General features: G+C 44.4%; 3 protein-coding genes across 3 annotated transcripts; 2 read left to right on the top strand and 1 right to left on the bottom strand.

Annotated features, from left to right (window-relative positions):
* Positions 1–2,316: 2,316 nt before the first annotated feature.
* Positions 2,317–3,584, top strand: PHALS_04817 (uncharacterized protein; the record flags this gene model as incomplete). Its single annotated transcript, XM_024718661.1, has 2 exons — positions 2,317–2,838; positions 2,904–3,584. 2 exons carry the CDS (start codon positions 2,317–2,319, stop codon positions 3,582–3,584), a joined length of 1,203 nt encoding a protein of 400 aa, XP_024584038.1.
* A 111-nt stretch (positions 3,585–3,695) lies between these two features.
* Positions 3,696–5,647, bottom strand: PHALS_04816 (Ubiquitin system component Cue; the record flags this gene model as incomplete). The annotated part of the gene is made up of 2 exons (XM_024718660.1): positions 3,696–3,760; positions 3,964–5,647. 2 exons carry the CDS (start codon positions 5,645–5,647, stop codon positions 3,696–3,698), a joined length of 1,749 nt encoding a protein of 582 aa, XP_024584037.1.
* Positions 5,648–5,749: 102 nt separating this feature from the next.
* PHALS_04815 (f0f1 atp synthase subunit alpha) lies at positions 5,750–7,648 on the top strand (the record flags this gene model as incomplete). The annotated part of the gene is made up of 1 exon (XM_024718659.1): positions 5,750–7,648. One exon carries the CDS (start codon positions 5,750–5,752, stop codon positions 7,646–7,648), a length of 1,899 nt encoding a protein of 632 aa, XP_024584036.1.
* Between the last annotated feature and the right edge of the window lie 6,994 nt (positions 7,649–14,642).

Genomic DNA, 14,642 nt, shown 5'->3' with positions numbered 1-14,642 from the left:
AAATCTTCTCTTACTTCTCAATATACAAGCTGACCAACACTGCATTACCTACTCACAGATACCCAAAGAGGTAATCTTGCTGGTGCCAAAGTCACACAGGTCTAAGCTAATGAATAGCTTATTTAAGCGCATACTCGAGCATAGCTCCCAAGTATCTGATGTGTTTTCGTCCCGCGCTCTGCATGAGTATAGACAGATGAATTGTCAGAACAGGTAATGCTATGTGGCCTGAAAGCTGTTTTACCAAATCAATAATGTCGTGTGGCATACGCAGCTACTCCTAGACCAATCCGGTCAAAAAATCACTGCAGTGACGATATATCGCTGTCTCTCGCTAACAAATGATTATCACCATCCTCTAGGTCGATTTTACTAGCTGACCGTGCTGTTCGATAGCAAGCCTTTTTAAGAAGGCGGAATATTTGTCTGCGATGTGGTATCAATTATCTTACTATAAGCACCATTATCCTTTCTGACCAAGGAAGCTGGCGCCTCAGTATGAACCCTTATTTTTCATGAAACGCTCTTCATACTCTACTCGAAAAAAAGCGTCAATATCTTTTGACGACTTTTTTGATAAGGACCAATGCCGTGTTGCCCAATACTTGGTACCGAACATAATTCAGTTTGTGAAGCATCCCTCTGTACGAGATTGACATGCGAGAGAGATCTCTCGTCACCATGGACGGACATTTCTTTAAAGAAGAGAGAAGGGATCTCGAGTGTAGATGGCTTACACCTCGCGCTGAGTGCTATGCGAGTATCCTCAATGATAGATTCCATCATGACGGATGACAAGCTCAGATCATTCTTATGTACCAACCGCACAGCTTCGGTGACCTCACCATCTTGCAGTTCCTTTTACATATACCCAAGTGATATTTTTTCAGCTCAATACATGTCAGCCAAAAGCGAAGGAGGCACAGAAGGCGCATGTGTTTTGCCTTCCGCAAATGAAACTTCCTCGAGCACCGCGGGGATGCTCAGCATTAATAATATAAACTTCTCTTTTCATCCTCAGTATGGCTGATTTTCAATCGTCTTTGCCGCGCTGGTAAAGCATGCATTCTTGGCACCCCTAATGCCCCCGCGGTACAGAAGTGATACCTCGCACTGATTCGATATTCATCACTACCTGGCAAAGGTAGGGTGAAGTGAACGCAAAAAATTTCGGTGCACCTCCGGGAGAGGGTCAGACGCAATCGCGGCGATGTTATCCCTGGACATATTCCGCCAGCTTGTCAGACGAATACGAATTTTGATTACATCCGATTCTGCTGATCAGGCAGTGTGAACATTCGGGACATCTAATTTTCTAAATGTTTCCACGTTGGGAACGGCTCTATAACTGAGGTATTGCGAGTGAGTTCCCATTCTCGCACTCGGCTGCCCAACTTGGATCGCAAGCACCGAAGCTCCATTCTGAGTAAATTCGAATGTAAATCCATTTTAACTCCCACCACCAGTGGGAGGATGAGAGTCTCATCATCCTGGTCCTCAAAGGCCAAGATACTCAGCATCAATTGTTTAAGGGGGGAAACCATCCAATCTGACACCGGTATCCTCTGCGGGGGCTAAGATATTTCTCATTAACATAGTTTTGAGGCTGGTTGGCGGCTCCACGCGAGTGATCACCCCTTCTGGCCCTTTGGCGGTCAGTTTTTTGATCCCGACGGGACCCACGATCGATAAAAGTTCAATCAAACGGTCCGTTTGACACGCGGGCAGGTTCTATTCTCGCAGAGGATACGGCTCTTCCACGCCTCGGGTCGTGGGATAGACAACAAGTGCTACCAGGGAATTGGGACTCCGTGCGTTTTGCAGGTTCGTGCGCTCCTTTCAGAAGCGGTATCGAAAGCTGTTCTTTTGAAAAGCATATGTATTCAGGGTGTCTCTCTGCTCATTCTGTTTCCGGTACTCAGAATATTCACAATTACACTAAATGTAATGTGAATTTCGTACAATTGCACCATAATCTCATTCCATTATTTAATTCTTCGAACTAGATTCTACACTAGTTTTCGGGTGCCAAGTTGTGATGTACAGTAAAAATCAGACTAGATGTATATCACCGTATTGTTGAATGCATGCGTTCGCAAAGGTCTCAAACCTCCTCCAAGCTACTTCGTCATTGCTAGCATGCGGCGTGTGTATCGCCGTGCCCACTCTATTTGAAATTACTTTGGTCTAAAACAATAAATTGAAAAAATTGAGTCATACTATCAAAAGCTAAATATAGCGAGAAGAAGTCTTAATCGGTCGATTCATTGTTCATATCCTTAGCTTTCTTTGTGCTACATAATCTTCTGCTAATAAATGGCGAGTTTGAATGCGTACGCCCAATCCTTACGGAATGATAAGCGACTTGACAAAGAATATGAAGAAGGTGTGCCATTTTTCGTGCCGCAATTATCAAAGGTCAAGACCAGTGTCATGTGTCAAGGCAAAAGTCAAAAGCTTTTATTCAATTACGAGAGACGATCAAGTGTCAGCCCAGATCCTTCATCTCCCTTGACATTACCATATCGAAAACAAGGGAATCAAAAGTTTTACACAGAAGAGAATTTAAAGAAGCGACAGAAATTAATGGGAAACCCTAAAATTTTGAAAGCCATTGAACGATTTTGGGACACTTTTGCTTGTATAAGACGTGGAGGTGATACGATCTCCATGCGCGAGTACGTGGACGTTTTTATGAAATTATACAAAGCTTTAGTCACTCCTAGTGATTTTTCTATCGGTGAAGCGCGATGCATTGTCGAAAAAGATTGGGCAAAGGATTCTGACAATTGCGAAAGACTGTCAAAAACTCTTTTTGTGAGCGCATTATTTGAGGTGGTGCGTTGAAATCGAAACAAACATTTTTTTTTGAGAATGCAGTGATTCTAACGATACGCTTACAGGTCGATATTTGGACCACAAATATTGGTGTGAAAGAGTATATCGCTTTTCTTAACAAACTTTTCAAACGAGTGACTGTGACGATCTATGATCATGTTAAGATGCAGTGGATGATTGCATTTGCAGAACTTGATACAATTCGGTCGTTCGATGATCCAAATTTTATCGAAGAGAATGGTGAAGAATGTGTTGACAATAACAATGTTACAAATGAAGCGAACGCTGTGCCTAGACCCCCATTTCTTCGAAACAAGACTCGGTCAGCAAGTGCGTTCTTGTCAGCTTCAAATAATGATCGACTACCAGAGCTGAATTTTGCTCGAAGAGGTCAGAACGATGGCTGGAATTCCTCAAGAAGTGACGAACTTAGCTACAGCTGTGATGATCAATTGTTCGAGAATGAAACAGCTAAGACGAGATCGGATGAAGGATCGAAAGACAAGCGAAGGCAATTTGATGACGAGGTGCAGAGTGAACCTTCAACGGCACGGCTCTCTCGTCCGATGTTTCCAGATATTTCACCACCGCACGTTCTACTTCATCTTCCAAACATTTATTTGAATCCTGATCTTACTGATGTACATGAAGCAGAATGTGCAGCACGTAGACGACTTCGACGCAACGCGAGGTTGGTACAAAATGTGCGCCGTATCCTCTCATCGAACCATCAGTTCCAAGCTTAATGCTGTCTCTATTTGCTCCTTTCATAACGCACTCAGTAAAAGACACATCAAAATTCTTTAACCTTGTCTTAGTATTAAATTATTCATCCCATTTTTTTCATGGCACGGTCTTTACGGTTGTGATTTGCTATCTTTGCCTTGTTCTTGTCCTTTCGAGCTCGTTGACGATGCATCTGCTGTGGTGTTAACGCTTCATTCGACTTTTCACCTTGCATCTTTTCATTTCGACAGGCAAACTTGTCCGTTTTTCCGGACGTGTTCTGACCAGAATTTTTAGGTAAGAAATGTGAAACCTTCTCTTCAATTCGATTATCTTTCTCCTCTTCCACCTCGTTCTCGTCAGCTTCGCCCACGATTTCACGATTTCTGTTCTTTATACCTTCCCAAAATGCGTCCTTCTCTTCTTTGGCGCGTATTCTGCGATTTTGTTCACGAATTGCATCTTGATCGTCTAAATTACCACCGTCGCGTACACTAAAGGGCACATAGTCATCAAACTCGTCATTGTAATCGTCGTCATACTCATCAAGCGTCTGGTTACCGTCTTCGTTACCAATCAGACGTTCATCACTTGAGAGTGCAAAGTTGTCCTCTTCTTCATACATGGCAACAAGCTGCTTAACCTTTTCGACCAGTTTCTCATCCTTTTTTTTAATTTGCGGATCATATGTCTTTTCCATCTTTCTTTTACCAACCCATACTCGAGTAGGATCGAGCTTCGATTCTTCTTCAGCCTTTGGAGTAGAGGTTAAATTGTCATGAATCTGTGCTCGAAGTCGTACAAAGGAAGCATCTGAATTGCTTAAATCTTGTGGAACATCAATCAGCATAGGCGGTGGGTTACTTTCCAATAAAAAATTAATCACACCTTCCACATGACAATTTGAACTCAGTAAACAGAGTTCAATGTATCCATCACCTAAATGTGGAAAAAACTCCTTCACCTGCTGCACCATTGGAAGCAAATCCATTTCTTCACCCAATGGATTTTTCGATTCATTCTCATGCTTTGCATCAACTGATTGCACTGAATTTGCCGTTAAATCATCAGCAAGATCATGTGATTGCATCATGGGTATAGTCTGACGTCTTGGAAGCTGTTCAATCACCATCATCAAATACGATAAAATCTCGGTATCAAACTTGTGCCGCTCGAAAAACGCCGTCACATGATTCTTGTACCCACACAAGTACCACAAGTCACTCAAATACGACCCTTGTTCTGCATCTTCAGCCACACACCCAGTAGTAAGAGCATGTAGTCCAGCCAATAGCTCCTCTTCACTTTTTCCTGTTGCTATTGGTTTGCTCATCACAGCATCTATACAACGTCCTAATAATAATAACAAGGTCCATCGAGTTTCCGCAATTATCAAAATCTCATGTGGCACTGCCTTGTCATCAAAAGTCGTTAATTGTGTCTGAAGTCGTGGAAGTACAATCTCGTACAACTGTACAAGTCCAGAAAGTACCGACTGAGTCTGTACCGCTAATTCCAATTGATAGCCACCTAATATAAGCACGTGTAATACAGAACGAGCTGCTGTCATACCACAGAGTGAGATACTTAGCTCGCGGCAGTATCGAATTTGATTCGTTACATCATGACGCTGAAGTCGTTCTACTGTAACTTGTAAAGTTTGCAGTTGCTGGAAGTATAGTTGCTGTAGCTGTAGCAACGTTGCTGAAAATTCAGCAACATTGTCGTAGATGACGGCTAAGAGTTCACCTACTGCATCTGAGTTCTTGACGCTGTATAACTGACAGAATGGAACTAGCCGCGTCACATGTAGCAAACCACAGTCAATTGCAAGCTGAAGTAGTTGTGGCGCGTCTACAAGTCGAAAAACGAGCGAAAATACAGCACAACTAGAGCTCGAAAGCTCTCTGGATTCACTATCATCTTTGATGTCATCTGAACTTGCTTGTAGCGAAGTTCCACGTGTAAAAAAGTCATCAAGTAGCGGTAAAATTTTTTGAAGCATGCATTTATCGTTGAGATAATGCAGCAGCTCGATGTCTGTGGCTGCGATGAGTGGAGAAAGCAGTGACACAAGGGTCATGATAGATTTTAATGAATGTTTATTATCGAAAAAATTCTTGTAAAATATTTTGTTAAATACTGTAATTTTTTGTTATATCGTGGTTTAATTAATTCGAGCGTCATGTGGGGGGCAGTCTCACGGACATTACGCCCTCCTCTTCCTGATTCTCGGAAGTTACGCTGGATTCGCACATTTCAAATTTCATATTTCGACTTATCGCGTCGTCATTTTCACGTATCCTGCGCGATTCTGTCTGAAAAGCGCCGTAACTTTGTGGACAGCTCAGAAGCAGCATTGACCCAGCAACTACAGGATTATCTGAAGCTCGCAGACGATAAGGAGCATGTGATGTATTCAAATCGGCAACTTCCAGCTGTACAAGCAGAAATTCCAATAAATGGCGTCATTATAAGCATGCAGAATGGGCTAGCACGCGTCTCAGGTCTGCGTCATGCCACTATTGGCAGTATTGTAGACGTCACAGACAAGTCAGGTCGATCGCTTAGCCAAGGACTTGTTCTTTTCATGGAAAGGAAAATAGTCCACGTGGCTTTACTCAGTACTAGCAGCATACCTGTACGTACAGGTATGGACGTGACGCTACAGCGTGAGCAGCTTGAGATATCCGGCAGTGTCGCGGCCTTTGCTGGTGCTGTCGTAAATCCTTTGGGGCGACTTGTACATTTTCAGGGAGAGGAAGAACAAATACAAAAATCAGCAAATGATCGGATCAAAGTCACGTGGGGGGCACAGAGTGTACCTGGAGTCATGGCACGGGCTCCACTGCGCACGCCGTTCGAGACAAGTCTGCTGGCTATTGACTGCTTGCATCCAATGGCGTACGGACATCGTTTTGGCGTGCTGGGACCGAAAAAATCGGGCAAAACGCGTGTAGCTTTGGAGATGATTGCTCACCAAGTGGCCAGAGCTGAAAAGATTGGAGAACAACCACCTCAGATTATATATGTATGTGTCGGCAAGAGTACATCGAGGATTCATCAGATTCGGGAGGCGCTGCGGATGACAGGATCATTGTCATACACAACAATCATTGCAGCCAGCGACCAGGATTCTCCTGTTTTGCAATACTTGGCACCGTTCACTGGCTGTGCTGTGGGAGAGTATCTTATGTATAATGGCAAGTCACCGAGAAGTGTTGTCGTGTACGATGACCTGGCGACACATACGATGGTAGTTGAAGGCTTGGTTCAGTCCTTGAATCTACCACGTGCCGCTCACATGGGCCTTAGTGCTCATGCTGTATTGATGGAACGCTCGGCTCAGTTTAAAGGTGCAATCAAGATGACGGATGGCCCATCGCTTACGTCGATCGTGCTTGTCGATGCTCCTGATAGCATGGAGATTCCATCAGAGCTCCAAGAACGTGTTACATCATATGTTGATGACTGTGTCAATCTTGAATTATCACTTGCGCGCAATCGTATTTTTCCACCTGTCAACGTGTTGGCACCAGGTGCATCCGTGCGAGGTCCGCCATTTCAATCAGCTACACGCTGGACGTTTATAAGCCGTCTGCGCGCAAGGATAAACGCGGCTGCACAGGTGAAAGAGAATGTTGAAGTTTCTCGTAAATTGGGATTTGAGATTGAACCTGAGGATGCTGAGACGCTCGAATTTCTAGAGCTTGTTCAGCAATTTTTTACTCAACGGCCTTCATTGTCAATAGCGACGCCAGAGTTGAAAGACACGATGCCGTCAGAGCTAAAGATTGATCTCGGTGCCTTTTTTCTGACATTTGTCGACGTAGCTCAACTTTTTGGTGGAACTAGCGCCGAGAATTTCTCGTTCAACTTGTGGAAGTATCTGCAAGATATTGTTGATATACTTTCTCGACAAGAGAATGCAGATATTTTCCATCAACTCACGACTCATTCACGCACGAAAGCATGGTCGCTTGAACTTCAAGATATTGTAGCTATGGTGCTTATTGAAGAACTTGAGGCCACCAAGCAGCGCCAAACGCATACGTACAAAAAAGAGAAAGCTCAGCACCAGTAATGTCCTCATTAATTTAAGATGCTTTGGTCTGGTCACTAGTGGCATTCTTGAAACAATAAGTTTATACCGAAAACATTAACTTCGAAACTTGAAATTTCAACTCTTACAATTTTGCCGCAATTTATTTCACGATCATAGAACTTAAGTAAATTACAATCTTAAGTAGCTGATCATTTATACCATTTAAAGGGGAAAAGTGTTGATAAATCTTTGCCGATCTTGGTATAAGCTGATGTTGCCCACCTTCACTTGTCTAGGCAATATATATTGGCCTTAACATACAAAGAAGAAGCTGTGAAGCTGCACAACAAGTCTAACAAGCTCAGGATTCTGTGCAGCGAAATCCTTTAGGTATCGGAACATTATTGGAAATTTATCGATTTAAAACTGAGGAGTTACAATTAGACAAAAGAATTGTCTTCAATGATGCGTGGGCGTTACATAATAAGGAACTACAGCTAAGTAGCTTATTAGTCACTGCACAATACAGGCAATGCAATTGCTTGTATGGCAAGTCTGCAAGAAGCATGAGAGGGCACGGCATAGCAGGAGCGCTAGTGCGTCAGTGACATTGTTGGATTTGGTATAGGAACTTCAGGTATTTCAAGGATAGGTTGACATAAATTGCCGCTTGTTTTGAGCACAAAGCCAAATGTGAGCGTCACGATAAATCAGCTGTCATGGTAGGGTTTTCCGCGCAGAAGAGAAAGATTTGTCTTGCATATTTAACAAAGGCTCAAGTCCATAAAATCGGCTTTGCTCATGTAAGATGTCTGATTTGCATGCCTATGCAACCATCTCATTGCCCTTTTGTAAGACCGATCATGAATCTGCTTCGTTCGAATGCTTCCATTTGCTCATCTTCCTTTTGCTCATCTTCCTTTTGCTCATTTACGACAAAATTTGTGTCTTCAACACAACTTTTAAAACTCTATCATACATCGTGATGATTGAGAGAAGCATAGCGAAAGCTCGATGGACAAAACACTTGATGTCTCTATGTTCGAAGTCTGAATAGAAATAAAAATCTTCAAATATTGTTTAGTTAAGCTCTGCACATCACGTAGTCTATCTCTATGAGTTTCCAGCTGGTTGCTCTACCCAGCACACTCAAAACATACTGAGCGTATGTATCTTCTGATTCAGTGTCGCTATCTCATCACAGGACTTTTGATCATCATTAATAGTTTTCTCCAACAAGCCACAGTTATCCTACTCTGAAGATGCGTCTTATATTAATGCTCATCGCTGCAACTGTCGCCATCTCTGGCTATAAGGCCGCGGCCTCAGAAGAAAGACATCTTTCCGATAAGACAAGTGACGTCACTAATCGTTTGGTGGATCCTGAAGAACGAGCAAAAGCTGCAAGATTGGGACAAATGTTTCAACATCAAAAATATCGTGGGAGTACAGTTCCAGCCATCGTGGGCCATATCACAACTCATCGTAACTCAAGAAATAAACAAGTGTAATTTGTAATATGTTTGGAGGAAATTCGTAGTGTAATTGCAGACACAATTAAATATTTTGTTCCACCTCATGTATCTAAAAATGTTAGAATATAACAGCAATTTTTCGATAAATGAATATGGTTATTGCATAGGCTTTTACTAAGATTGAGAAATAAAAAATTGAGTGTAAACATTAACGAATATCATGTTTGCGTTGAATGTGGTCCACAAATCGAAATGTAGTGAGACGTTGAATGTTCACGGTATATTATGAACTCAGAGCAAAGTTTAAAGGCAACAAAACGTGCTTGAGGGTGATGTACTTTCGTAAGTGAGAGGTCTGTGAGTCAGCGTAGGCTGCTAATATTACGCCATGGATGTGATTTCAATAATTTGAAACAAAGATATCTTTAACTAACTTATGCTAGACTCAATACTATATGCTCTAAAATTTCTTGTGCCATTTTTTTATTTGGAGGCTTCAACGAATTTGCTGAACGGTACAGACGGATTGAAAGGTGCTCGTCCGCTTCTCAGCAGAGCGTAAGAACTGATTCTTCTCACGTTGGTGAACACGGACTTCAAGATTCTAAGCTTCTCTGGGCGAGGCGCACCTCACGCCCTAAGCCCTCTGATGCTGGACGTCCTGGACAACAAAGGCCAGCACGGAATAAAGCTTTTTTTCTGGAAGTTTAAGGTTGACATGACCATCGATTACTGCTCCAAACAGAGCCACACCGTGTCCGGTCAAGAAAGGGCACTTATGTGCAGTACTTGGTTAAAAGAGGCTGTTACGGTTTAAAGTTATAGATAACGCAAAGTTCTCACCGCCTTGCCGGGCGCATAGGGTTATTTGAAGTTCTTGTGTACTCGTCAAGCGAGCCAAGAACTGACACACTATGTCCAGGTATTCAAAACTTTCATCGCCGCGATAGCGTCTGACTGTCTCCCGGAGGCAACAGGTGATGCTGTCTAAATAGCGAGTCTTCGAATGGGAGATGCTTGCACTCAAGCCCTCTGTGTCTATCCTACCATTTTAGGACGATACGAGGGCTGCAATAATTGCGAAAACATCTCCTGTGTCGCGTGGACTAGATGGAGCGCTGGGAATGCTAGCTGATTCAGCACAATAGAGACGATGATTAACACCATGCTGAGGAAAAAGATATCTTGATGTCTCAGCGATCCCGTGGCACCCGTAGATGTCTCATTCACAGTAGTCCAAAGCGTTTGTGCCTTGCGTCCCTCTTCGCTTTTAGCTGAGAGGTACCAAGGGTCGGGATCGTCTCACGTAAGGGTGGATTACAAATCCCTCACGCGAGAATATCAAGTTCTACCCACTGGGCTGCCAATCGGGAAAGTACTGGGTTCTATAGTAATCAGTAGCTCACAGCACTTGGAGAAGGAACTGGTTATGGGAGAAGCGGGCATTAAGATTCACTGATGTTGGTTGTTGATATCAGTGCTAAGAGCAGTGAAGATACAGGAGTTTAAGTATCATACAAGTCATTTATGAATAGTAGACAGTATACAGAGTCATTGCAATTGTCGATTTCCGATACCATTATTGTGGGTTTTCGATCGGGTAAATTGAAAGTTTTATCAAATTTTTAAGTGATATTGAGGACTTTGACAATGTCTCAGAATGTCTTGCTCAGAAGCTAGCACTGGGAAACGTCTCATTCAGGGTATGGTGTTCCCTGAACACCACGAGACATGAGTCGACATAAGGGCGAAATAGATGCCACACAATTTGAAATCGTAAAGCATTGGCGAGTCATAGATTTACCATCGCAAGGGTACAGAAGCGCTTTTAGCGCGGACACGAAGCTGCGATAACTTCTGTGCAGGCCTTGAGATTGTCCAAAATTTTAACAATAATTTTGCAGTTTGTTTGAGCAGAATTCGGAGGGTAGAAACAGTAGAATACCGAGGTCTTAAGATGAGACAAAAACGCGAATGAAAAGTAGAAGCGACGGGGTATCGAAATCTTCTGTTCTAGAATCGCTGGAAGAGCGGGTGTAGGCTTGGAGTAGAAGTTCTAAACCCGGAAAATAAGACCGACGTTTCATTCATGTCGTTCAGCTGAGTCAGCACTAAGTGCGATGGGCTCACTATGCGGAGCGGTGAAGCTCCACTTGCATGCGACGAGAAAGATTGTTCACTTGTAAATGAAATGACTGGTCTAGCTCTAGGAATTATAATTCTACCCTCATAATCGCCGGCAAAAACTTTCATCAAGCCAGAATTTTCGATCCGAATATGCGAGCGAATTCGCAAAACAATGAGATGATCAGAATAGCGCGGTAGATACTAGATTTGGAGTTGAGCTCACTCGCGTGGAGCCGCCAACCAACCTCAAAACAATGTTTATGAGAAATATCTTAGCCCCCGCAGAGGATACCGATGTCAGATTGGATGGTTCCTCCCTCAAACGACTGATGCTGAGTATCCTGGTTTTTGAGGACCAGGATGATTAGATTTTATCCTCCCACTGATGGGAGTTTAAATGGATATACTTTCGATTTTGCTCAAAATGGAGCTACAATGCTTGCGATCCAAGCTTGGCAGCCAAGCGTGAGAATGAGAATTCACTCGCAATACCTCAGTTATAGAGCCGTTCCCAACGTGGAAACATTTGGAATATCAGATGTCCCGAATGCTCACACTGCCTGATCAGCAGAATCGGATGCAATCAAAATTCGTATTCGTCTGACAAGCTGGCGGAATATGTCCAAGGATAACATCGCCGCAATTGCGTCTGACCCTCTCCCGGAGGTGCACCGAGACCTTTTGCGCTCACTTCACCCTACCTTTGCCAGGTAGTGATGAATATCGAATCAGTGCGGGGTATCACTTCTGTACCGCGGGGGCATTAGGGGTGCCGGGAATACATGCTTGGGATAGCAATTACAGATTTTAACATGGTTGAAGAGTAAATTTTTGTGTCACATGACAATGGCTCTTACCATAGAAACAATGTAACTTGTGTCTTCTTCCTTGCAAAAAAGCGAGTTTCGATGAGGGAAAGAAATGTTTACACTCGGCAAGGCATGGGGTAAGTGGCGACTTATTCATGCCTATAATAAGCTTAATGCAATCAGAATTCCGAATAAACATTATTTTAAAGAACGTGCTACAGAACCTCATAATAAGTTGCACTTTATTCAGTGCCTTCGGTGTAGTCAATGCATATTTCAATTGCCGATGGAAGATAACGTTATTTGCCTTATTACGGTGAGCTTTGAGCGGATTGCTCGGAAAATAGATGGCTATGCAAAATGAGTTACTCAGTACAACAGCGAATTTATGTCGCGAGGTCAAAAACCTGTCCAGGCCACCATGTGTCTACCTACAAACTTTTTGAATGATATATTCCTCCATGATCGTGCACAGTATGGGTGTCAGGAGGGGGAAACCACATTGAATATGTATTGTGGATACACGTATCCTGGTAGGAAAGGGCTGGTCGCACATGATGGTGTGACCGTACATAGGTGTGGATTACACAAGTTGGTGTAATCACACCGTGGTGTGGCCTCAACTTAACAAAAATCCACTACGTCGCAGGATTGCCCGTATCAATTAGGTTTGAATAAGGAAAACCTAACGTTTTAAATATAGGCGGCTCTGCCGCAAATAAACCAGTTAAATACAGTTCAGATTTTGCACCCAAGAGCGTCTTTATCTTAGCTAAGGTTTTTGAGTAATTTGAAGGTAGTGAATCGCGATCCAGGGTTCTTGTAAAGAACGTGAGGTCGGTGACCTTAGCTTATCTTCCTATAAGCAAAGAGCAGCGGCAGCACCGTCGCACTTCGTAGCACTCGTTGTCAATCTACGCCTGAGTCGTTACGACTGATCTTTTGTGAGGATGAAGCGATACTCTTAGTTGCCCCAGGGCATGCAGGTCTGGCTTATAAGCCAATGTCCTGACTTGGCCCTGGAGGCGTGGGGCACCTCGTGCGCAAGGGCCCGAGGTGATAAGCGTGCCACGAGAGGCGGTTTTAGATGATAAAAATGCTCCGTTAGAGCACCTACAGCAGAAGGTGTCTGTGTCGACTGCGTCCATGACTCCATCGTCAACGAAGAATGATTTCTCTCGACCAAGGCCGCTTATGGTGAGCGTTTAAACCTTTGAGGGTAAAGGATGGGGAGAAACTCCTACTCTGGGCAAGAGAGGCGGAGATTGCTATGGCATCCGCCCAGAACGAGCAACAGCGCGTGGCGCTACCTATCCTCAAGCTCGGGGCCGAGCGCGAGAATAAACACTAGCTTGCGGTGCTTCAGTTGAAGTGGTATCCTCATCCTGGAAGAAGCTGAAACGTCAGCTTTTACGAGTGTGATTCCCGCCTTACCAGGCATATCGCGTGCGATCGTGTTTGCTTGCCGCCCGACAGGGCAAAAAGGAGTTAGTGGACTTTGTCCCAGAGTTAAGAGCTCTCATTGCCGGGATGACGGCTGATCTTCTTCCCGAAGTGGTCGCAGTGACCGTCTTTATCAAGGGCCTCCACACTGACGTGGCCAGAATGGTAGACTTTTGTGTGCATCCGTCTTTTTTTTAAAAAGCGGTGAATGTGGCATTGAATGCCGAATCCAACTTTAAGTCGGCGCAACTTGGTTGAAATGCACACCCTCAGAGCTCGTGGAGCGGGCCTGAGCCAATGGATCTCAGCTATGCTGAGAAGAGGAGGGAGATCTCCGAGCTGCCGAGCAGCGTTTGAACACTCGACGGTGATTTGCCTGTGGAGACTCCCGTCAACTTCGGACTGGTTATCCCCTGCGCAAGGCGCGTAAAGGCTCGTCGAACCAACGTCCCGCTTTTAATTAGTCTGGTTTGTCGCGGGGAAACGAAAAAAACAATAGGCGCGGGACGCCCTACTGGGGAAGAATTGAGTTCTATTGTGCCTCAAAGAGAAGAGGGCGACAGGGCCCAGCCCCGAAGAGCACTGTGCTCTTGAACACGGAACGTCTATGCAAGTCGGGCTTGCTGACCGCAAAGGCGACCGTGAAGGGCTTTGAGAATCCGTGGAAGATCCCTATCGATTTCGAGGCGTCGGGCAATTATGATCGACGCTCCACGATCAAAGAAAGTCAGCTGTATGCCGAGGCGCTGGAGGCGCGATTGAGTGACATCGTCACTGTTCGTTTAGCGACGGGACCTGTGTCACTGTGCCGAGAGAGTCCTGTGGATCTCGGTGTCAACGTTCTTGACTTAGATAGCGTGGAACGCTGCTTGGTCTTAGACTTGGATGTGCGGTATGACCTTATCATTGGTATGGCATGGTTGGAACACCATGAGCCATGGATCGACTGGGGGTCAGAGACTTTAGGCTCTACGCACATGTCACGTGGTAGAGCTTTGGTGAGTCATAAACCCACCACTGCTAGAGAAGCGCTATTGGCACGGGCACTGGACCGGGACGGTCAGTGTGCTGGATGTCGGATTATCCAAGTTGTCGCACACCAAATGCGTTTTGGACGTGAGTCCTGAGCGTGGCTCGCGGGCTGAACGTGGAGTGGCACGTAATCCACTGAGCACTGCT

The sequence above is a fragment of the Plasmopara halstedii genome (genome assembly GCF_900000015.1).
Source record: "Plasmopara halstedii genome assembly, contig: Scaffold_2680, whole genome shotgun sequence".
NCBI classification, from domain to species: domain Eukaryota; phylum Oomycota; class Peronosporomycetes; order Peronosporales; family Peronosporaceae; genus Plasmopara; species Plasmopara halstedii.
The sequence above is the reverse complement of the archived record's forward strand: the minus strand, read 5'-3'. Positions and strand labels throughout refer to the sequence as shown.